The sequence below is a fragment of the Pungitius pungitius genome, chromosome 14 (genome assembly GCF_949316345.1).
Source record: "Pungitius pungitius chromosome 14, fPunPun2.1, whole genome shotgun sequence".
Taxonomy (NCBI): domain Eukaryota; kingdom Metazoa; phylum Chordata; class Actinopteri; order Perciformes; family Gasterosteidae; genus Pungitius; species Pungitius pungitius.
In genome coordinates, this window is record NC_084913.1 from 6,461,762 (window position 1) to 6,486,092 (window position 24,331).

At 43.5% G+C, this 24,331-nt stretch overlaps 2 protein-coding genes across 4 annotated transcripts; both read left to right on the forward strand.

Annotated features, from left to right (window-relative positions):
• The first annotated feature begins 1,309 nt into the window (after nt 1-1,309).
• On the forward strand, nt 1,310-8,711 carry LOC134104017 (60 kDa lysophospholipase-like). Its single transcript, XM_062557306.1, has 9 exons — nt 1,310-1,460; nt 2,685-2,799; nt 4,282-4,393; nt 4,612-4,737; nt 4,851-4,934; nt 5,444-5,570; nt 5,665-5,777; nt 7,878-8,105; nt 8,456-8,711. Exons 1-9 carry the CDS (start codon nt 1,325-1,327, stop codon nt 8,693-8,695), a joined length of 1,281 nt encoding a protein of 426 aa, XP_062413290.1. The 5' UTR covers nt 1,310-1,324; the 3' UTR covers nt 8,696-8,711.
• Nucleotides 8,712-11,093: 2,382 nt separating this feature from the next.
• LOC119227914 (60 kDa lysophospholipase) lies at nt 11,094-23,873 on the forward strand. 3 transcript variants are annotated; one of them, XM_062557303.1, is made up of 18 exons: nt 11,094-11,140; nt 11,840-11,979; nt 14,414-14,528; nt 16,272-16,383; nt 16,599-16,724; nt 16,839-16,922; nt 17,482-17,608; nt 17,703-17,815; nt 18,954-19,139; nt 19,269-19,382; nt 19,508-19,627; nt 19,853-19,933; nt 20,315-20,478; nt 21,609-21,695; nt 22,122-22,221; nt 22,306-22,365; nt 22,493-22,531; nt 23,107-23,873. In XM_062557303.1, exons 2-18 carry the CDS (start codon nt 11,892-11,894, stop codon nt 23,107-23,109), a joined length of 1,719 nt encoding a protein of 572 aa, XP_062413287.1. In that variant the 5' UTR covers nt 11,094-11,140; nt 11,840-11,891; the 3' UTR covers nt 23,110-23,873. The 3 variants fall into 3 exon arrangements, with proteins under 3 accessions (XP_062413287.1, XP_062413288.1, XP_062413289.1); XM_062557304.1 differs by having other exon boundaries at nt 11,121-11,140; nt 11,859-11,979; XM_062557305.1 differs by lacking the exons at nt 11,094-11,140; nt 11,840-11,979 and adding an exon at nt 12,336-12,414.
• The last annotated feature ends 458 nt before the right edge of the window (nt 23,874-24,331 follow it).

The window sequence follows — 24,331 nt, forward strand, 5'->3', positions numbered from 1 at the left end:
TCTGATACCTTACAAACCGGCCTAAACCCTTGGGACGTCTGGGACTGGTCGACTTTCTGTTCCCAGACTAAACATGAAGAAGCAGCGTTTGTTTTTTATTCTCTATTTATCTGGAACACTTGTCTGCTGAGTCACTCATTTCCTTTAAATCCACTTTTCTGTTTGTTGCTGCCTTTAATTGACCAATTCTGCAATTCATAACTCTTTAAATTAAACTGTAAAGTTTATTCTATTTTTAATCTTTTAATATATATATATTTAATCATTTAAAGACTGTTATTTATTTAATGTTTCAATCAATGTTCCTGTTTGCAAATCTCCTTGCTTCATGTTAGGATGTTTTACTGGTTTTATGTGAAGCACTTTAAATTGCTTTGTTGAAATGCCAAATGAAAACTTTTTTGGTTGGTGATGGTTTAACAATTAAAGATTGAGTTCAATGGATGTTCAACAATCCGTTACTTCTTCTAAATCACATGGTTTACTGTATCTGAAAGTGAAAGCATAGCCCACAGTATAAAGAAGGGTCCGTGCACCATTACTGCACCACCACCACTCTGCAGAGCAACAGATACAACAGTAAGGGATTTCTATTATGTTTACTATTTTGATGACATATGTCACTGTAGTGTATTATCATTATTCTGATGGTGTTATTAAATATTCTACTGAAAGATGTAAACGACATATACATCCAGTGCTAGTAAAATGCAAGTAAATGAAACATTGTTAAAAACATTTACTGTAAAATCAAAATAAAATAATTGATGTTTGCAAACAGGTGACAGAGTTGACCCACATGCGCCAGGCCTGCTCAAAGGTTTTCATTGTTGGAGCAGGGATATATAGTTGGAAGATAAACATGCTAAAACAGGGAGTGGGGGGGGGGGGGGGGGGGGGGGGGGGCTGTTGTCAAAAAGTGGTCGTATCCTCGAATGATCATCTCTCGCACCAGAAGATTGTAAATATGGACGCACCAACATCTTCAGGGGCGGTTCTGCATTGAATGGCACCCAGGACGAGACCCCCTTTCTATCGTACTAAAAGTGGAACATTATTGCATTTCCCCCCTGTTTATACTAAGTATAACTACTAATTAAAAGGAAAAAAATTATATAGTGTTCATCAAAACTAATTGAATAATTGCATAAACCAAGACAAAAAAAGAAAGCTAGAATGTCACATGGACTCGAGTCCTGAAAGATGAAATTGTTCTTTCTTGTTTCTTCTGGGTTTGTATCCCTATGGTTGAAAATGTACTCATTGTAAGTCGCTTTGGAGAAAAGCGTCAGCTAAATGACATGTAATGTTTATTGAAGAAATAATGGCCGACGTGAATCCTCCAAGAAACATCTGCAGAAACATCCTGAAGCCCGCGCAGGTGGGGGCTTCCCCCTCCGAGGTGAAAGTCCTGGTGATCTACACCGGAGGGACCATCGGGATGACGCTTAACAATGGAGGTTAGTGCTACCTGCACGTCACAAATATTTTCCATCCGATTTGTTTAACTTCAATACAGACCATTATCTCCTGCATGTCAGGCCCAACAACATCCTCGAACTGTTACATTATTGGACAATAAAGTAGGGGAGAATGGGGTGACTTGTGATGTGCTAAAGAAACTACCCACATCCCAAAAACTTGGCGCTGGGGTCGTGGGTCTTGGAGCCAGGGGCGTGGGCTTTTGAGACTCTGCTACCTGATTGAAGGCGGCCCGTAGCCGAGCAGTGGCCATCAGGAGACGGTCGATGTAGGGGTCGACATCCGGGGAGGGCCCCCAGAACAGGTCCTGGGGACCCCACTCCGCTGTGTCCTGCTGAGGTGGCGTCATTCTGTCAGTACACGGATGCAAGGGCAAGGAGGGAGGACTCAGATGCGGAGTATTGGAAAAATAAAAGGACTTTAATAGTCAAAAAACTCAATCAAAATCACTCCAACCAAAAAAAGATAGGAAGGAGGCGAAAACAAAACCTGGGACCTGGACTTGAGACACCAACAGACTTGACATGAACCGTCGACATGAAATGACGCCACACAAGACAAGAGACTCACAGTGCTTGAATACACAAGGGAGGTGCAGGTGATTGGACACAGGTGGAAACAATCAGGCAGGGCAGACAATCACAGGGGAAGACAGGACAAGGCAGGAAGTGAAGTTACCCAGGAACACAAGAGACATTGAACTACAAAATAAAACAAGACAAGAACCCAAACCGTGACACCTGGTAAAGGTACCATATGGCGGCAAATAACTGTAGACAGTTGCTAAATATTTACATAAAATTTAACAAAGTGGGCAGTTTCAAATTCAGAGACTGTTGGCTCCCCGCTAATAAAGCAGGGAAAAACCTCTGTAAAACATTCATATGCTCCCAGACTACGGTATTGCTGTACGTCACTGAGCCGCCCCAGAAACTGTTCAATGCCACCCATGTTTGGCAAATAATTTCCTCATTGTCATCCTGTCTAGATTTCTTACAGTAGCTCTCATGAATACTTAAGAATCATAACTTTTCTGTTTTTTTTAGCCCCATTGCCACAATGCTTATCCTTACGACGGCCACTAGGGTTCAGTATGAGACTGATGTTTGGTGTGGAACTGGTTCATAATTCCCCTTGTGCTGTTTTCCTAAACTGCCACTGATTAACAGTAACCCTTTTACCCTTTTGATTTTCACCAACAGTGCTTGCCCCAGCACCCAACGCTTTGGTGGAAGGACTGCGCAAGATGTCCATGCTCCACGATGAGGTGTATGCCAGCGAGATCAACCTGAATGAGGACAACACCCTGGTCCTGCCGTAAGCCAACCCATAATTATCCATGATATGCTCTTTACACAGGATTCGTGTTCTGATTGTATGTTTAATATCATCTGCTCAAAAGTTTTATACATAATGTATGAAAATTAAAATATTGTACTGCTGGTATTCTTCATTTGTTCTTAAGCTTGCATACATTCTGAATTTGTGAATACCTAGAGAAGACTATCACACTATTTTTCCATTTTATTCGGAAAAAAATATTAAACTTAAAGCAATGTATTCTCAGACCAGGGAGGACCACCAACCACAAACCACATAGAAACTGATCATTTATTTCATCGGTGCTGTAGCACTGGTTGCATGTGTATGTGTGCCTGGATTGTGCTTGAGAGTGGTTGAATGTCTCCTCAGTCCTTGAAGGCTGCAACATGCTTCTGCTTCTGCTGCTGCGTCTTGTGTCAACGGACTCGTTTTCGATTCATGGTTCTAAAAGGCTTGCTTGTGTTGCAAAGCAATTCACCGCCAGAACACTAGGTCAAGACGACCTAGAGAGTGACATCTTTGTATGTGGAAGACGTCGGATTGTTTATTTATTTATCAGAGACTTTTTTGTCCCGTGCATCGCCACTGCTGCATTTCATCGCTTCTTTTTCGCGGACATATTTGTCACGTATTTTCCTCAACAACTTTGTACACCCCTCAACCGGCAAACCGACGTTTAAGGAGATCTGCGTCCATGAATTGGACAGTCCGCCAATGAGGGGTGGTATAAGTGGTCATGTTTACAGATTTTTCCAACAAAAACTCTTCAAACTGAAAAATCTTTGTTTTAATAATGGCGGAATTATGCAATGAAACCGGAAATTTCAGACTCCAGAAAAGATGTAGTTAGCAGACCAATCACAAATTCATAACAATTCATGGAACAGATAAAGTTATTATATTAATAAATTGAAAGGCCTGAGGCAGGCATAACACAAAAATAACTATTAATTTTACTAAAAAGTAATAGAAATGTAATCAATTAATAATATAGGGTAATAACATATTAAAACAAGATTGAAATAAAGTGCAATTAATGCTTCAGCAGTCAATATTTTGGCATCACAGAACCAGCAGTTCCTCTTTAAATCTTCATTGAACCACTTTAAGTCAGATTTAGAGTTTCCAGTCAGTGAAATGATGGACTTCTGCATCTGTAGCCCATTTTTCTTTTAAAAAATCCCACCTGCTTTCCCAGAGCGTTGGATCTTTGTTTTCCATTTGACACTTTAATTTTGACGGCTTCATTGCTTCCTTGGAGTCATGCTGCATTCAGACCAAAAACCAAGCAAATTTTTGCCACGTTACTCGACTAGTTGTAGTTATTTCGCTACCTTCACGTCCCGCTTTATGCCTGTGCCTGATTTCCGTTACTACCAAAGATTCATTATTTCAACAGCGGCGCTGTGCGGCCCACGGGTACAAATTGTATGTGTGTGTATGATGAACTCGTAGATGATCTTCTCTCTCTTGCAGGCTGACTGAAGACAATAAGAGGATTGTGTACACTGTTCTAGAGTACAGCCCTTTGCTGGATTCCTCCAACATTTCCATAGAAGACTGGGGTAAAATTGGAAAGGACATTGAGGTACTTGCTGCTGGATCCATTTCATTGATATGGTTCTGATTGCCTGCATTTCTAATTAAACACAGAATAATTTAGGCTTTTAAAAAGCGAGACATCAATCAATCTTACAATAATCATACTGCTCATAAAATTGATCACTTAACATTGTAAAAAAAAGAGAAATAGATGCCACAATCTAAAAATGATCCACAACTATGTCTTCTTATTTTTTTCTCCAGGAAAACTATGACCACTTTGACGGTTTTGTGATCCTGCATGGCACAGACACCATGGCTTACACAGCCTCGGCCCTGTCCTTCATGTGTGAACATTTGTGCAAACCAATCATCCTCACCGGATCTCAGGTAAGTGCTGCTGTGTGAAATTGGTCTAAGAGACCAAAAAAAGAACAAAATGTCCACGCTACCTTTTAAAAACATTCTCTGCCCTCTTAAGACGAGACTCGTTCTGACTTCAGGTGCCGATCTATCGGACGAGGAGTGACGGCACAGACAACCTGCTGGGGGCGCTGCTGTTTGCAGGGCGGCCTGACATTCCCGAGGTGAGGAAAGGGAGAAGGGACATTGTATTTGATCATTAGACACATTTGTCAGCCTCAAAGAGAAAACATACTTACTTGCCTATTTGTAAAAGGAATAGAAAAAGACTCAATAGGGACATAAAAGTATCAAGTTTGGCAAATGCTAAATCAAGTTTAAATAAACCTATATATACATATTTAACCCTTAATGTGAGAGGTGTGTAACCACTGTCATGCAAAAAACAAAAGCTGTCTGATGACATTGTTTCGCAATTGTGACCAACGTACTGCGGAACAGGAAGGGACACTGACATCACGCATTCATACGGGCTGCTGTGCAAGGTGCAACCTGCCCATCAGGATTCAAACCAAAAGCTCCATGACACACAGTCGTACTCAGGGCACTACATCCAGGAGTGTCTTACCCAGGACACCATGTCCTCATGCATGTGTCCTGCTGTGTTGAGAGGGTTTTGTCTTCATAAAGAAACAAATGTGTGTGCAGTGAATGTATGTTTCCCTCCATTCAGGTGTGCCTGTACTTTTGCAACAAACTCTTCAGAGGGAACCGTGTGACCAAGGTGAATGCTGCGAGTTTCGACGCCTTCTCCTCTCCCAACCTGGATCCTCTGGCCGTCGCTGACGTGAAGATCTCAGGTGAGCCGCTGGTGCCACGGGTCCGTCTTCATGTGTAAAATAAACATTGGATTTCTCCACTTTTAACCTATTTCTATTTTCTCGTCCTTTTTAGTCAACAAGGATACGGTGCGGAGGGCAGACCACACAGCAAAGTTCCACGTCAGCACCGAGCTGAATACGAACGTGGTGCTGCTCAAGCTGTTCCCAGGAATCACTACTGCTATTGTGAGTGGCTCAGGACCGGAACCGAACCATCGACTACGTCCACTCCGTCCCCGTTAGGACCCACTTCATGTGCAGAGCGTCTTTGGTCGATGTGACCCATGGCAGAGTGATCCATATGTGTTCTCTTTGGAGAATCATGCAGCCGTTTGTAGTCTGATGATTTTCTTTTTCATGTTTTCAGACTTCACTTCATTATCTAGACCGTTTGTGGTACACACTGTCCGGGACAGTACACAAAATAATCACATTACAGATCCCTCATTACCTGCTCTGAATATACGTATTTACATAAAACTAAAATTCCCTAATTTTCACAAGTATAATCCCATTGTATTTTAATCATTTTTTGTTAGTGACAAAAATCCAAATCTCGCAAAATTATTTATTTAAAATAAAAATATCACCATTTTACCAACTTGGTGCTGTTTTTCTCCACAATATCTTAATATGTAATTAAAGATATTCTCTTCAATGATAACCGGCTGTTCAAAACTACGGTTTGCAATAAAATATAGCCAACTTTAATTTAATCACGCTATTACCCGCCTTCCCTTCCCTTCCTTGTCATGTAAACTGCCATCAAGGCTCAGCCCAGAGAAAGATAAGAAGGAGTTATGGGCCATGTCCAATCGCCCCGTAAAGAGGGAGGATTGGCGTAGATACATTTGGCTGCACCTCCCCCTGCAGAGACTGACTTTACTGTCTCAATCTGCTCACTCTGCCAAGCTCGGCTACCAAGACTTTCTCACAGCCTTTAACTGCCTTGTTAAGAGCCCCGGTTTTGACTCTGCACCAGGCTCTTGTGTACCTACTGTCTGTGCTGTACGAGCGCTTCTTTGGTCATATGCGTCAAAGCTTTTTTGATGCTTATTCCATCAGAAAAACACTGAACCAGGCACCTTTTTAATGTCGCCCTCTTCTTCCGTTTAATGGTTACTGCTTTGGTCTTTCCAAGTGACTTCATGCTTGCTAACAATCAAATCAACGATCAATTTCTCTCCTCTGTCATTTCAGTCATATGCCGTTCTAGTTATACGCTATCAGGAATCAGGAAACGTTTATTGCCATAATATGTTGGACATACATGGAAATTGTCTTGGCGGTGGTGCATGACAGAAGACAGTACAATAATGACGACATAGTGCAGCAATAAGATAAAAATAAAAAAAAAGTATAATAAAATATATGCTATGGGTTAGTACGCTAAAGCTATGGGTTAGTAAGTTAGAGGAGATAAGATAAAATTAGAAATAAAAATAAAGATAAAGTGCACCAGCTAAACAAAGTGACGAGTGACAAGTGAAAGTGACAAAGTGAATGAATGAACATAGGAGTCAGAGACAGTCAGGGGGCCCCGGGCTCTGTTGATGAGCCCGACTGCCGAAGGGAAGAAACTGTTCGTGTGGCAGGAGGTCTTAGTCTTGATGGACCTCAGCCTCCTGCCGGATGGAAGGGGCACAGACAGTTCATGTCCAGGGTGGGAGGGGTCGGCTACAATCTTTCTGGCCCGCTTCAAAGTCCTGGAATCGAACAAGTCCTGGAGAGACGGAAGATTGCAGCCAATCAACCTTTCTGCAGAGCGGATGACACGCTGCAACCTGCCCTTGTCCTTGGCTGGGGCTGCAGCGTACCACACGGTGATGGAGGAGCAGAGGTTGGACTCGATGATGGCCGTGTAGAAGTGCACCATCATCGTCTGTGGCAGATTGAATTTCTTCAGCTGCCTCAGGAAGAACATCCTCAGGAAGAACATCCTCTGCTGAGCCTTTTTCGTGATGGAGCTGATGTTCAGCTCCCACTTGAGGTCCTGGGTGATGATGGAGCCCAGGAAACGGAAGGAGTCCACAGTGGTGATGGGGGAGTCACACAAGGTGAGGGGGAAGGTGGGGCTGCGTTCTTCCTGAAGTCCACGACCATCTCCACTGTCTTCAGGGCGTTAAGCTCCAGGTTGTTCTCGCTGCACCACGTCACCAGGTGGTCAGACTCCCACCTGTTGGTGGACTCGTCCCCACCAGAGATCAGTCCAATGAGTGTGGTGTCATCAGCAAACTTCAGGAGCTTGACGGACTGATGACTGGAGGTGCAGTTGTTTGTGTACAGGGAGAAGAGCAGAGGGGAAAGAACGCAGCCTTGGGGGGAACCGGTGCTGATGGACCGAGAGGCAGAGACGTGTTTCCCCAGCTTCACGTGCTGCTTCCTGTCGGAGAGGAAGTCAGTGATCCACTTGCAGGTGGAGTCGGGTACGTGCAGCTGGGAGAGTTTGTCCTGCAGCAGAGACGGGATGATGGTGTTGAAGGCAGAGCTGAAGTCCAGAAACAGGATCCTGGCGTAGGTTCCTGGGGAGTCCAGATGCTGGAGGATGAAGTGGAGGGCCATGTTGACAGCATCGTCTACAGACCTGTTGGCTCTGTAGGCGAACATCACTGGCTAATGATGTAGTATATGGCCTCCCGGTGCCAGCCAATCAGTGACTGAGATACCGGTTGCACAGACTGCACCAGATGAGCTTTTAAGAGAGTGAATGGTCTCATGCATTGGAGTGAAAGGGGCTGCAGTAAAAATAGCACAGAATACTAATTCTAACTCAATTTGATGACACGCAGACAAGAAGCCAGTCCAGTTGGCCATGAATCGTGGGAGTTTGTAACCTTCGTATCCTTTGGCATATCTGTGACCAGGTGACGGCTTTCCTGCAGCAGCCCATGAAGGGCGTAGTCCTGGAGACCTACGGCAGCGGAAACGCCCCCGATAACCGACCTGACCTGTTGGCGGCGCTGAAGAAGGCCACCGACAACGAAGTCATCATCATGAACTGCACCCAGTGCCTGAAGGGGACTGTGTCTGCTTCGTACGCCACCGGAAAGGCACGTTGTGTTGCCCCCCAGTCAATCCTGACCCATTTTCACTGCATTTTCTGAATACATATATGTATATGGTAATACATATATATATATGTAGTGTTTTATCATGCATTTTCTGAATACATATATATACACTCACCGGCCACTTTATTAGGTACACCTGTCCAACTGGTCGTTAACACTTAATTTCTAAGCAGCCAATCACATGGCGGCAACTCAGTGCATTTAGGCATGTAGACATTGTCAAGACAATCTCCTGCAGTTCAAACCGAGCATCAGTATGGGGAAGAAAGGTGATTTGAGTGACTTTGAACGTGGCATAATTGTTGGTGCCAGAAGGGCTGGTCTGAGTATTTCAGAAACTGCTAATCTACTGGGATTTTCACGCACAACCATCTCTAGGGTTTACAGAGAATGGTCCGAAAAAGAAAAAACATCCAGTGAGCGGCAGTTCTGTGGGCGGAAATGCCTTGTTGATGCCAGAGGACAGAGGAGAATGGCCAGACTGGTTCGAGCTGATAGAAGGGCAACAGTGACTCAAATAACCACCCGTTACAACCAAGGTGGGCATAAGAGCATCTCTGAACGCACAGTACGTCGAACTTTGAGGCAGATGGGCTACAGCAGCAGAAGACCACACCGGGTGCCACTCCTTTCAGCTAAGAACAGGAAACTGAGGCTACAATTTGCACAAGCTCATCGAAATTGGACAATAGAAGATTGGAAAAACGTTGCCTGGTCTGATGAGTCTCGATTTCTGCTGCGACCTTCGGATGGTAGGGTCAGAATTTGGCGTCTACAACATGAAAGCATGGATCCATCCTGCCTTGTATCAACGGTTCAGGCTGGTGGTGGTGGTGTCATGGTGTGGGGAATATTTTCTTGGCACTCTTTGGGCCCCTTGGTACCAATTGAGCATCGTTGCAACGCCACAGCCTACCTGAGTATTGTTGCTGACCATGTCCATCCCTTTATGACCACAATGTACCCAACTTCTGATGGCTACTTTCAGCAGAAGTTGAAAGTGGCCGGTGAGTGTATATACACTCACCGGCCACTTGTGTATATGCTTACCTATGACTTTTCAGGTGTTGGAGAAGGCAGGAGTGATATCTGGTGGAGACATGACTTCAGAGGCAGCCCTGTCTAAGCTCTATTACGTATTGGCCAAGACAGAGTTAGATGTTAATGCCAAGAAAGAGGTTGGTTTCTACTTTCAAATAAAATTCTGCTGCTTTTTTGGTTTTAAGCATAAGAAGACTCACCATATAGATTATTCAACAATAATAACAATTACAAAAAAGGGAGGCTCAGGTGTCTTCTGTGGTTTCTGTGTAACTCTGTCCAGATGATGGGTGAGGATCTGCGCGGTGAGGTGTCCAAAACCAACTAATCCAGGTCATCTCCAGGGTCCTGAGCATCGACTCTAAGGAGATGACTGCACCCTCACAACACAAACGTAGGAGACACATGTTGTGAAATATTTCAATAAAAGTTTGGGAGGAGAGAATGGTTTGTTTCTTTTGAGTCTTGATGAATGAGCAAAGTTGCAAAAGTCCATTTACTGCTTGCAAGCAGTTGGTCAAATACACAAGCACGTATTACGGTGCTCTGTGGAGTCAAAACCTTTTATACACACATGTGAAGGCCATCCTCAGTGGCAGGTATGAAATATTGCAAACCAAGTTGAGATAAAAACTAAGGTTAAGATGGGAGTTCCTTTGTCTGAGCATTTGTGTTAGTTTGACTGTCCTCCTTTACACAGCTGCAAAAGGCAAGTTTTGAATCTGCCTTTCTTCTGACATTACATTAAAATACAGACAATAATCACTCGTTTGGCATTAAACTATGTTATAACATATTTTACCCTTACACACACAACTAAACTTAAACTACATCCTTTCAGGAGTCTCACATTTCTGGTTTCATAGCATAATTCCGCCATTGTTAAAAGATTACGAGAGAATGAATCAGAGTTTTTGTCAGGAAGAAAACGTAAATATGACCACTGATGCAACCCGTCATTGGCGCGGATAGCGTCCTTATAGTGGATGCCGTTCTCCGCAAACGATCGAGGGGTGTACAAAGTTGTGGAGGAAAATACGTGACAAATAAAAAATCTTTTAACGTATTTTTTAAATCCTTTTAATGACTCTTTTTTCGTTAATGTTTCAATCAATGTTCCTATCAATGTTCCTAACTGTTTGTCAATCTCCTTGCTTTATGTTTGGATGCACTTTAAATTGCCTTGTCATTGATATTAAATGTGTTATACAAATAAAATTGCCTTGCCTTGCTTTGCCTTTTACCCTATAATGAAAATGCTTTTGATACATGCATTGTACTGTGTTACCTATAATTAATTTAACAACAAACACGCCTTCTACATCACATGATTTACTGAATCTGAAAGTGAAAGCATAGCCTACAGTGTATAAGACGGGTCTTCTTTCCGCGCACCACCACTGCACCTGCAGCCCTCTTACGGAGCCAGATACAACGGTAAGGGATTTCTGTTATGTCTACCAACTATTTTAATGACAAATGTCACTGTAGTGTTTTATCATTATTCTGATGGTGTTATTAAATATTCTACTGAAAGATGTAAACGACATATACAGTACATCCAGTGCTAGAAAATGCAAGTAAATGAAAAAATTCTGACTGTAAAATCATCAAAATAGGATTTTTATGTTTGCAAACAGGAGACAGAGTTGACCCACGTGCACCAAGCCTTTTCCAAGGTTTTCATCTTTGTTGGAAGATAAACATGCTAATACCGGGGGGGGGGGGGGGGGGGGGGCTCTGGGCAAAAATTCATCATCTCTGGCACCACAGGATTATAGACATTGACGCACGGACATCTTGATTAACACAATGTACACAGTGTGCAAAAGAGCACAGGCTTTCGTACTAAAGTGGAACATTTTTGCAGTTTTTACAACATGTCCCCCATGTTTATACTAAGCATAACTACTAATTTAAAGGATAAAATAATGTTAATCCAGACTAATTGAATGATTGCATAAAACTAAGACATAAAAGAAAGCTAGAATATCGCATGGACTCGCGGACTTTGATGAAATTGCACTTTCTTGTTTCTTGTTCTTCTGAGTTTGTGTCCCTATGGTTGAAATGCAATGAAAGTTGTTTTGGATAAAAGTGTCAGCTAAATGACATGTATTGTAATGTTTATTGAAGAAAACCTGCTCCTGACCAGGTTAGTGACGTGCCTTCGCTGGAGCTGTCAGACATGTCTGACCCGAATCCACCGAGAAATGCCCAGAGAGTCCTGGTGATCTACACCGGGGGGACCATCGGGATGACGATTCAGGGTGAAGGTTAGTGGCACCCTGCACGTCACAAATATGTTATACCCCCCCTGTGCCCTGCAGCGACTACAGCGGGGCAGCTCGTTAGCACAGCAAATAGTAGCCTCAGTTACTTAGTCACAGTTGTCATGCTAACAAACACATTATTTGATTAATTTGTAATTATTAATATAAATATGAATATAACACTATACATATAAGTCTTTTCCTATAAAAAAAAAACCAAAATATATTTTAGGTAGATAAACTATGAAATTAAAAGTGCAGCAACAACATAGAAAAGTTAGTTTAGAATTCTGTGTTTGTAGCCCTTTTTCATTCATTGTTCATTGGAACTTCATTTTTGGATTCTGTAACAAGATGTGGCTCTAAATCACTTGAATCGGGATAGTATACCTGAACACACCTGCAACATCCGGTCTCAAAACCATCCCATCAGCACAGGTAAAACCCCCCCCAAAATGAAGAAAAAAACCCTTCAACTTGGAGAAACCTGAGGGAGAATAGTGGAATTGAATAAACACAACTAAAAGATGTACAGTACGTTCAATTCCTACAAAAGAAATGAGATTCAGGTGTAAGCCAGGACCAGTGCAGGGACAACCTCCATCAGATGTAACCTTTGTAATTTTGTAAGTTTGTATTTTGGGTTTATAATGACTGTAGTAAATTGATTAACGATAATGATAACAGCAGTAGGTGTGTTAGAACCCTCATTTATAGATTATTAACTTACATTACAAACAAGATAACAATTCATCTGCATCCTGTGGCATTTCTGGAGTAACATCTCCAGGTACACCGTATCATACTTCACTTCATACTTTGTTGCTTTAAGCATGCAGTAACTTACAAGGTTCGTTGTGTTAACAGACAGCAACTGGTTGAATTCAGCCCGTCGCCCATTAAATCTGTATTTCGCTCCCGTTGCTTTAAAAACGTGTATTTTCAATATGAAATGGGAAAAGCAATAATACAGCAACAGTTGTTCTGTAATATTTCATTGTAACTAGTTCGGAAAGAGGGTGATTTGTTTGTATGAATGATCAAAGTTGTAAACGTCAATTTATTGCTTGTAAGCAGGAGGTCAAATACACAAGTACATATTACAGTGCTCTGTGGAAATGGCGTTTCCGAGCAGTGAAAACAAGAAGATCAAATACAGTAGCATGTGAATCTGGGGTCATGACACTTGGGAAACTTGCAAAGCAAGTGAACGGGTAAAGTTGAATATGTGGTTAGAGGCTGTTCTTTTTTTTTCGAGTGGACTCGGCTGCAAATGGAAACTTCATTTCTGCTTCCCACATGTTAAACTTACAGACAATTATCACCTCCGCTGCGCATCGGGCATAACAACATCCTCAAACTGTTACATTAATGGACGATAAAGTACAGCCTCTCGTACCTTATTGTTTAAGCAATGTTTAAAACTGCACGCAATAATCCTTAAAGCGTATTGTTAACGACACACAGTCTGTAGTTTCATATTTATGACGTTTTAAGAGAAATATTAAATGCTTTGAAATCGCGTCTTGGTGTAGACCAAATTTCGACGACTAGTTCAAAAATTGTTATATGCATATTTTAATGATAATCTCAATCTCAATGACTAACTAGATGGTGAGATAAGGAATTGGGAAACATTTGCAACCCTTAGTGAGGCTGCTGTAAGTAGCCTAACATCCAAAGTTCGCTGGTAATCGTATTATAAAAGCAAAAACGGAAATTGTGGGAGTACTTTATCTTAGATAACTGTTACTTTATTGGACAACAAAGCATAGCCTCTCTTACCTTACTTCTTAGTAATGTTTTAAACTGCCTGCATTATTATGTCCTTAAAGCATATTGTTGTGCAATATCTGACTGTTGTGCACCCAGTCTGTCCTATATTTGTGGTGGTATCGCACATTCTGTCAAAAACTAGATTGTGAACTAAGGGACTGGGCAACATCTGACACCTTTAATGAGACTGCTGTAATTAATTAATTATTAACATCCAAAAAGTAGCATCGGCTTTTGGGTACAAGAGAACTGGACCGAGACGTCTCCATTCAAAGCCATTCATAAGGTTCATCCATCAGTGTTCCGCTTCTCGTGCAGACATAGAGACAGTTGCTAAATATTTATATATAATTTAACAAAGTGGGTGATTTCATATTCAGAGACTGTTGGCCTCCCGTCAGACGAAGCAGGGAAATACCATCAAGTCATCCTGTCTAGATTTCTGACAGTAGCTCTCATGAATACTTGTAAGAATCATAACTTTTCTGGGTTTTTCAGTCCCATTGCCACAATGCTTATCCTCACGACGGCCACTAGGGTTCAGTATGAGACTGATGTTCGGTGTGGAGCTGGTTCATAATTCCCCTTGTGCTTATTTCCTAAACTGCCACTGATTAACAGTAACCCTTTTACCCTTTTAACATATGATTTTCACCAACAGTGCTTGCCCCAGAAGCCAACGCTTTTGTGGAAGGACTGCGCAATTTGTCCATGCTCCACGATGAGGAGTACGCCAAGGAGATCGGCCTGAATGAGTACAACACCCTGGTCCTGCCGTAAGCCAACCCATGATTATCCATGTTGTGCTCTTTACACAGGATTCGTGTTCTGATTGTATGTGTAATATCATCTGCTCAAGAGCTTTTTATATAATGTATGAAAATTCAAATATTGTACTCCAGGTATTCTTCATTTGTTCTTGCGCTTGCATACATTCTGAATTTGTACAGAAGCCTACCTATGACACAATTTTTCCATCTTATTCAGAAAAAAATGTTTAATTTAACGCAATGTATTCGCACACCAGGGAGGACCACCAACCACATGGAAACTGACCATCTATCCCATGGGTGCTGTAGCACTGGTTGCATTGTGTACTGTGTGTCAGGGCCGGGTCTAGACAGGCATGTATGAGGGGGCAGCCACAAATCTTGAGGGGGCATTGTGCTTAGTTTATGTGCTTAGTAGATTTAGTTTGAGGGGGCACAACATTTATTTGAGGGGGCCAGGCCCCCTCTTGCCCCTGCCTAGACCCGGCCCTGCTGTGTGTGCGCCTCTATTGTGCTTGAGAGTGGTTGAGACCAAACATTTGAGTGTTCTTGGGCACGCTGACTTGGTCTTAAATACCAGGAAGGACACATGATCACAGAGCTGTGCATTGCCTGAAGTAACAATATGCCTCCTACTCTTTGCTTGCCAATATCGACTCTGTCCCCAACAAGCCAGCTGATTGAAGTGTGTCCGATGAGCGTCCCAGCTGATATAACCCAGTGTTCAATGGCGGGTTTGTTTGTGAAAAGCTGATGTATTCTCATTTGTTTCATCCTGGTCGTCTTGATCTTCGGCGCGCGTGATGCGGCGCCCCTTGTGACGGGTTCCCCCTCAGCCATCAGCGGCCTCTTAATGGTCTTAAATGTGAGCGATAGCGGAGGCAGAAACGTCCCCTCACTCACTCATTTCCATACCTTCTCCGTAAGCTCAATTGCAAGTCTAATCCTGTTGATAGTATGCGGGTGCAGCCTCTGTTGAAGGAGGGAATTGGTTTATTGATTTATTGAAAAGCTTTATTCATGTGATTTTGGGAAGCAGCGCCACAAGGCTGTTTGCCCCCCCGCTCTCCACCTCCAACCCTCCTCTAGGACTTCTTTTCCCCTATCAGCCACACGCACCCAAACACACAGATATTCATTCTCAAGCTGTGAGGCATCTTAGCACGGGTATGCTAATGGTTAGCTTTGCGGCACCTTAGGGTGCGCTACCAGATAGACTAATAATTGGCCAATTTAAATAATGTTTTCTTATGGCACTTTGGCCCCAAGATGATCAACAACTCATGTTTCAGGGTTGAGTGTGGACATGAGGTTAAGTCCTCCTGCTGATGTACTTTTCAAAGGGAAAATGGCAAAACAACAAAGTGCTGCTCTCTTTAACAGTTTGCAAACATGACCCTCCCTTTTACATTTTAACAATTCTCTCTGTGTGAGTCTGAAACAGGTTTTGGCACCCTGCCGCTGAGACAGAAGGCCCTGCTAAATAGACTTTGTCTCGCTTCATAAAGTCAGCTTGGTTCATCCTTCTTCAAACTCACATCTCATTTTTAACCAGAACTTAATCCAACTCGGGTTAACGAGCAAGATGAGCGAGATGAAGAATAATAAGCATTGGTTTAACCGTGTGTTTTGGAGTAAACGTTTTCTGCCTGCAAAGACTAAAAACATTGATTTATTTTGGACATTTTTTCCCATTTAAACCTGTGTGTGTGTATGATGAACTCGTAGATGAACTTCTCTCTCTTGCAGGCTGACTAAAACCAATAAGAGGGTTGTGTACACTGTTCTAGAGTACAGCCCTTTGCTGGATTCCTCCAACATTTCCATAGAAGACTGGGGTACAATTGGAAAGGACATTGAGGTACTTGCTGCTGGATCCATTTCATTGATATGGTTCTGATTGCCTGCATTTCTAATTAAACACAGAAAAATGTAGGCTTTTAAAAAGCGAGACATCAATCAATCTTACAATAATCATACTGCTCATAAAATTGATCACATAACATTGTAAAAACAAAAAAACGATGCCGCAGTATACAATGATCTACAAATAGGTGGTCTTATTTTTTTCTCCAGAAAAACTATGACGACTTTGACGGTTTTGTGATCCTGCACGGCACAGACACCATGGCTTACACAGCCTCGGCCCTGTCCTTCATGTGTGAACATTTGTGCAAACCAATCATCCTCACCGGATCTCAGGTAAGTGCTGCTGTGTGAAATTGGTCTAAGAGACCCAAAAAAAGAACAAAATGTCCGCGCCACCTTTTAAAAACATTCTCCGCCCTCTTAAGACGAGACTCGTTCTGACTTCAGGTGCCGATCTTTGAGATGAGGAATGACGGCCGAGACAACCTGCTGGGGGCGCTGCTGATCGCAGGCCAGTTTGAAATTCCTGAGGTGAGGAAAGGGAGAAGGGACATGAATGCCACCGAGCGACACTCTATTTGATCATTGACACATTTGTCAGCCTCAAAGAGAAAACATACTTACTTGGCTATTTGTGAAAGGAATAGAATAAAGACTCGATGAGATGATCATCAATAGGGACATAAAAGTATTAGGCATCGGGTTTGATAAATGCTTAACGCTGAATATGAAAAATGAATATCTTAATAATAATCTTGAATTTTGGTGTAAAGTGGAGAGATGTGTGTCTCCACTGTCATTGAAAAATTTAAAAGCTCTCCTGAAGAACTTGTCCTGGGAGAAAACTCTCTGATGACAGTGTTTCGCAATTGTGACCAACGTACTGCGGAACAGGAAGGGACACTGACATCACGCATTCATACGGGCTGCTGTGCAAGGTGCAACCTGCCCATCAGGATTCAAACCAAAAGCTCCATGACACACAGTCGTACTCAGGGCACTACATCCAGGAGTGTCTTACCCAGGACACCATGTCCTCATGCATGTGTCCTGCTGTGTTGAGAGTGAATGTATGTTTCCCTCCATTCAGGTGTGCCTGTACTTCTACAACAAACTCTTCAGAGGGAACCGTGTGACCAAGGTGAATGCTGAGAGTTTCGACGCCTTCTCCTCTCCCAACCTGGATCCTCTGGCCATCGCTGAAGTGGACTTTTTAAGTGAGCCGCTGGTGCCACGGGTCCATCTTCACGTGTAAAATAGACATTGGATTTCTCCACTTTTAACCTATTTCTATTTTCTCGCCCTTTTTAGTCCACTGGGATACGGTGCGGAGGGCAGACCACACAGCACAGTTCCACGTCAGCACCGAGCTGAATAGGAACGTGGGGCTGCTCAGGCTGTTCCCAGGAATCACTACTGCTACTGTGAGTGGCTCAGGACCAGAACCGAACCATCGATATCCACTCCGTCCCCATTAGGACCTGCTTCATGTGCAGAGCGTCTTTGGTCGATGTGACCCACGGCACAGTGATCAATATGTGTTCTCTTTGGAAAATCATCCAGCTGCCTGTAGTTTGATGATTTTCTTTTTCATGTTTTCAGACTTTTGTGGTACACACTGTCTGGGACAGTACACAAAAGAATCACATTACAGATCCCTCATTACCTGCTTTGAATATAAGTATTTACATAAAACTAAATTTCCCTCAAGTATAATATGAAATATGAAAATTCTGGTAGTGACAAAAAATCCAAATCCTGCAAAATGTATTTTTTTTTTAATCAAATTATTTAAAATATAATAAATAAAAATATGACATATCAACCTTTTACAGCTTGGTGCTGTTTTTCCCCACCATGTATTAAAATGTAATTAAAGATATTCTCTTCAAAGATAACCGGCTGTTCAAAACTACGGTTTGCAATAAAATATAGCTAACTTTAATTTTAATCGTGCTATTACCCAGCTTCCCTTCCCTTCCTTGTCATGTAAACTGCCATCAAGGCTCAGCCCAGAGAAAGATGAGAAGGAGTTATGGGCCATGTCCAATCGCCCCGTAAAGAGGGAGGATTGGCGTAGATACATTTGGCTGCACCTCCCCCTGCAGAGACTGACTTTACTGTCTCAATCTGCTCACACTGCCAAGCTCGGCTACCAAGACTTTCTCACAGCCTTTAACTGCCTTGTTATGAGGCCCGGTTTTGACTCTGCACCAGGCTCTTGTGTACCTACTGTCTGTGCTGTACGAGCGCTTCTTTGGTCATATGCGTCAAAGCTTTTTCGATGCTTATCCCATCAGAAAAACAATAAACCAGGCACCTTTTTAATGTCGCCCTCTTCTTCCGTTTAATGGTTACTGCTTTGGTCTTTCCAAGTGACTTCATGCTTGCTAACACCTTCAGATAAATTTCTCTCCTCTGTCATTTCAGTCATATGCCGTTCTAGTTATACGCTATGGCTAATGATGTAGTATAGGGCCTCCCAGTGCCAGCCATCAGTGACTGAGATACTGGTTGCACAGAGTTTGTAACCTTCGTATCCTTTGGCATATCTGTGACCAGGTGACGGCTTTCCTGCAGCCGCCCATGGAGGGCGTAGTCCTGGAGACCTACGGCAGCGGAAACGCCCCCGATAACCGACCTGACCTGTTGGCGGCGCTGAAGGAGGCCACCGACTCCGGGGTCATCATCATGAACTGCACCCAGTGCCTGAAGGGGACCGTGTCTGCTTCGTACGCCACCGGACAGGCACGTTGTGTTGCCCCCCAGTCAATCCTGACCCATTTCTACTGCATTTTCAGAATACTGAATTTCTCATGTAGAAAATAAAAATACTGTAGAGCTTACATATATATATGCATACCTATGACTTCTCAGGTGTTGAAGGACGCAGGGCTAATAGCTGGTGGAGACATGACTCCAGAGGCGGCCCTGTCAAAGCTCTCTTACGTATTGGCCAAGAAAGAGTTAGATGTTGATGCCAAGAAAAAGGTTGGTTTCTACTTTCAAAAGAAAAATTAGAAGTAGAAGTAGAAGAAGAAGAATCACCATGTAGATTATTCAACAAAAACGGGAAGCTCAGGTGTCTTCTGTGGTTTCTGTGTAACTCTGTGCAGATGATGGGTGAAAACCTGCGCGGTGAGATGGTGTCCGACTTTCCCGGAACCAAACTGTCTCTGAGTGACGGCCGATTCATCCAGGTCATCGCCAGGTCCCTGAACATCAACTACAAGGAGGTGACGGCACCCTCACAACACAAACTTAAGAGACACAACTTAAGGAAACCGCTGAAAGCTATGACAAGATCGCAGACACCTGAGGGGGAAGACACTCAAGGAAAAAGCACTCCAGTCACGTGCTTGCAGTGTTGGCATTATATTCCAAAACAAAAGGCAACCAAAGTTAATTTCAACCTATTCAGAATAGCTGCTAATTTGGGGTCATACCTGTGGTGTCTGCAGAAGCTGGAAGCCATCCGTGAGGCCCTGACTCCCCCACTGGCATGTGCCGCCGCTAGGATCGGAGACATAGATGCCCTAAAGGTAAGAAACTGCACGGCAACCATGAACAACCTTCACCTGGCCCGTGGTTGTTATTGTTATTGTTGTTCCACTATCAGCCCCCCCCCCCCCCATGTTGACATTAATTTCTCAATTGTCATTCCAACACTGTAGCACTTAGTTTCATTCATCATAAAGAAATATAATTTCATCCATTCATCTGTGTGCTTTATTGATGTGTTTTTCATTAGCTGCACTCTGGCACAAAGGGAAAATTGTCGCTGTCACATATGATATTTAACAAAAGGATCAATTCATCGTTGGCTTTGGTCTCTCCAATTTATCTTAGGTTTGTTAAAAACACAGAATCTCACCAGGCCACCAGGAGAAGTACTGTACCCTGTGCGTGTTTATCTTTGGCAGGGCACCAACTTCAGTCTGAGTGACTACGACGGACGCACACCCCTACATATCGCTGCCTGCGAGGGCCACCTCAAACTGGTGGAGTACCTCCTGAGTCACGGAGTCAAAGTGCACGCCAAAGATCGCTATGGGGACACGCCCCTGGGGAACGCTGTGCGCTTCAGGTGAGACTCAAACAGTGAGTGCTGATGGCTTTAGCTTTTATCCGTCTGTTGAGGAAATGATGTCCTTTTTTTTATGAAGGTGCAAACACAACATTTAAAGCCCCCCCTTTGACCATGAGCAGCGCTGAGTGTGTTATTAATGGAGGGGACTTCATTAACTGAGCTGCTGCAAGGTGGGGAATCTGCTTCTGCCTGAATGACAGGGCGTGGGGGACGGGGGGCAGGCAATGATTATAATCTAATTAGGCTAAGTGTCATTCGACCGTTTATACTTTTTTTCAATTTATTGTTTAAGTAATTTGTCAATTTTGATGCATCAGAGAAAAGCCCCCCTTAATGTCACCGTTTTAGTCCCATGTTGAGCCTCGGGGTGAAAACGTTGTGTGTGTTGAAGCTGGGCCAAACGGCTGTTGTCCTATTTTAACGGTTGGCACTACAAGTGTGGACTTGTTTCCTTTTGTGATTGATGGATGGATGCCTTCGGAGCGCTGACGCCCGTTGTGAAACCTCCGGCGCTACACACGTCTCGCTCGCTTTTGCCCTTCCAGCCCCGGGGGTTATCATGAAATGACATGAGGGCCCGGGAGCATTGAGTTTGATCTGTCGGGGGACGTCACCAAGTCCGACTCTATTCAGAAGTCTGTGGTTATTCTCAGCGCTTCGTAGCCCGATGCCCATATAAGGACTAGCAGAGAGCAAAGGGAAAGAAGAGTTAAGTATGGGGAGTGTTCTCTGAACCAGTCCGACCAACCTGCCCTGCTCCCAGTTTCACCGAGGAGAGGCAGTAACTTTTCACCAGGAAGTCTTCTAAATGCTTCTAATAGTTGCGTTGCCCTACATACCACACACCGCTAAAATTCACCGTATACCATAGCAAGCTCGTCTTTTATTCATAAAGCGAGCTGTCCTGTGACTGTCGGTTTCCTGTCACCACCAAGTGTCACTGCAGGTGACTGCTGCGTGGGTGGTTGACTGCAGGGGATAAGGAACGTGTCCTTACACGCCAAACCAGTCCCGTCTACACAGGATACTCGGATGACATGAAGAAGAACCTATGCTGGCAGTAAAGAGTCAAACTGAATGTTATACTCCTCCTAGTAACTCCCCACGTGTTCTTACAATGACTTCAGACACGAGGAGATGGTGAAGCTGCTGAGAAAGGCCGGGGCGCAGCTCTCTACAGACGAGTTGGACAAAGCAGGGACTGAACTGTGCAGGTGAGCGTGCGCCGTGGAACAATCGTATAAAGGTCCTCCGTTGTTCAGCCGTCACTTCGGTGACCCTCCTACATAGTTGACTCGGGCTCAACCGGTTGTCCCACTGTTACACAAACTGTAGGAATGCTCCCCAGCTGCATTGCTTCCTATCTGTTCTGTGCCGGCGGGTGTTCGGCACACTGGCTGGGCCCTGTTTTTCATCTACTCCGAGACACCAGGGGCGGCTCCAGATAATACACAGTTTCATAAACACTGCTTGCTGTGAGGCTCGACGAGCACGGCATGTGTTGCTATCAAGATATGAAAACAATGTCCAACGTTATCAATTCCTTTAAATGTTAAAAAAGTCCCTTTACACAACACTTTTTCCTTCACCCAATGGCTATATGATTTTGGGAGAACCTTATATTGTCTCCTCTGTGGCAGCCTGACGGCCAGCGGGGACCTGGAGGGCCTCGAAATGTGGGAACTCGCTGGAGCCGATCTGAATCAACGCGGCTACAATGGACAGACATCCCTTGAACTGGTGGGTCTTCGGGACGGATATTCTGAAGTTCATAAGACAAACCTGTGTGGTTCATTTGTTTTGCTCACTCTCCACCCGTCACAGGCCGGTGCTCTCGGCAAAAAAGAAGTGGTGGCATTTTTAGAGCAGCTCAAAAAACCCAAGGTAACCCCTCCTCTCCACTGCAGCTGTTTGACAGCTCTGCTCCGATATCCACACTAGACACTCAACATGGTATCATTTCCTGTCTCTAATTGCCTCTCAATTACATCTTTGTTTTGTTTGATTTCAGCCTGTGTTTGGTGAGATTCGTGAGCATCGTGATGATGAGGTAAATGAGTTTAAGTGAACGTGTGTTTTCCTAGTTTGTGCATTTCCCACGTTGAGCATGTGGCCGTTTTGCTCCCATCCAGTTCATAAACCGCTTATCCTTCTCAGTCCTGTGGCTTATGTATCCCAGCATGCTTTGCATGAGAGGTTAAGTCACTAAAACACACATCTATACCCAACAAACCCAGTCACAGGCAATTTGGAGCTGGAGGAAAGCTGTGTAGCTAGTGGGAGAACACTTACAATTAATTGTAAATTATGAATTTTTCCATTTTGTTACTTTATGATGTTTAATTGATTATGCTTTTAGTCTATACATCTTGTTTCAAGGAGCAATGATCTTTGAGATTTAAGGTGAGCATGCTTTTAATCAATCAACCATCAGATTTTAAGTCACCTTTTAATAGCTGTCCACCAAACTCCTGTGAGTGCTAAACCTGTGCGGCCTGCTCTACACCAGGCTGACCTGTCTGCTTTTTTTTGTGTGCTCACACAATGGCAATCAAGAGCACTGGAATGTCTCTCCCCTCCCCAGTGCTTCCTGTTAATCCTGTCCTCTTTTTGTCTCTGTGGAAGTGATCGAGTCTCCAGCAACCCAGAGAGGACTGTGAGCTGTCGTCGACCAACAAGAATCGTCCTCATGACTCCGTCCTCCTCACTCCGTCCAGCGCACCAATACATGCCACATGTTTCCTGGGACCTACTGGGAGTAAAAGAAAATGTAGAAAACTCTTCTCCAACTCTTTTAGTACACACAACAGCATTAGGAAGAGGAAGGTTACGTAGTACAGTTACGTCACTTTGTAAAATAAAATAGCAATATATTCAGGATTAAATTACAGGGGGCCCTTATGGTTGTTTCTAGTGAAGTGCAGGAAGGTTTCCAGTAACTAATGAGAATATACTCATTTTGTTTGTGCTGTTATTCACCTATAAGCCTTGTCCACTGTCCTTGAAGCGGAACATTTCCTGCTACAAAAACCTTTGGTTACCTTCCAGACTCAACCAGCCTGTTTCTTGCTCTGATCAGTCACATATCTCTCATGAAATGGAAAAGGTAAATTTACACTGACTTTTGAAGTCAGCTGTGTTGTCATTCATTTAGATGTCAATTTATGTTCTTTGCGTCCGAGATTACGAACAATTGACTTGAGACGAGTAAACATTTTAAAACACCCCCGCTTGTTGTTTGGTTTTGAAAAGTAAAAAAAAATCTTGGTCCTTGTATTTTACATCTGTAAGAGAATCTTCTGTGATGTATTAATGTCCCCCTGACATTTCAAGAAAGCTTGTTTGTGCGTATTTGAGTGTGAGAATGAAATAGTGAGTTTTGGATAAAAATACATTTCAATAAATCGTTTCTTTCAAAACATTGTCTCCTGTGTTGCTTTTGAGTGTTGCTCTGACACTGAAACTCACACACATAAACCTCCTGGCTAAGGACTCCTCAGCAATATCCAATTAGACATGAACATGGCGCATGATAACCAATTGTTGAAGCTCATTTCTCTCAGTGCAGAGTCCCTTTGTGTCCTGACTAATAACCATGTTCATTGGGATTGCAGTAGGCCACAGGTGTCAAACTCAAGGCCCGCGGGCCGAATCCGGGCCGAATCCGCCCCGCCGGCAGGTCCAGACATAAATTACATTTCTATGGATCTAGCTGCTATTCCTATAAAGTCCACTGGGGGTCTCTGAGTGAGTGCACGCACCGACGCAGGGGCGGTAGATCCATTAGTTTTGTGCTTCCGGTATCCAACGCTGTTGTTCAGTTTGGTTACGGCTACCACTCGTAATTATT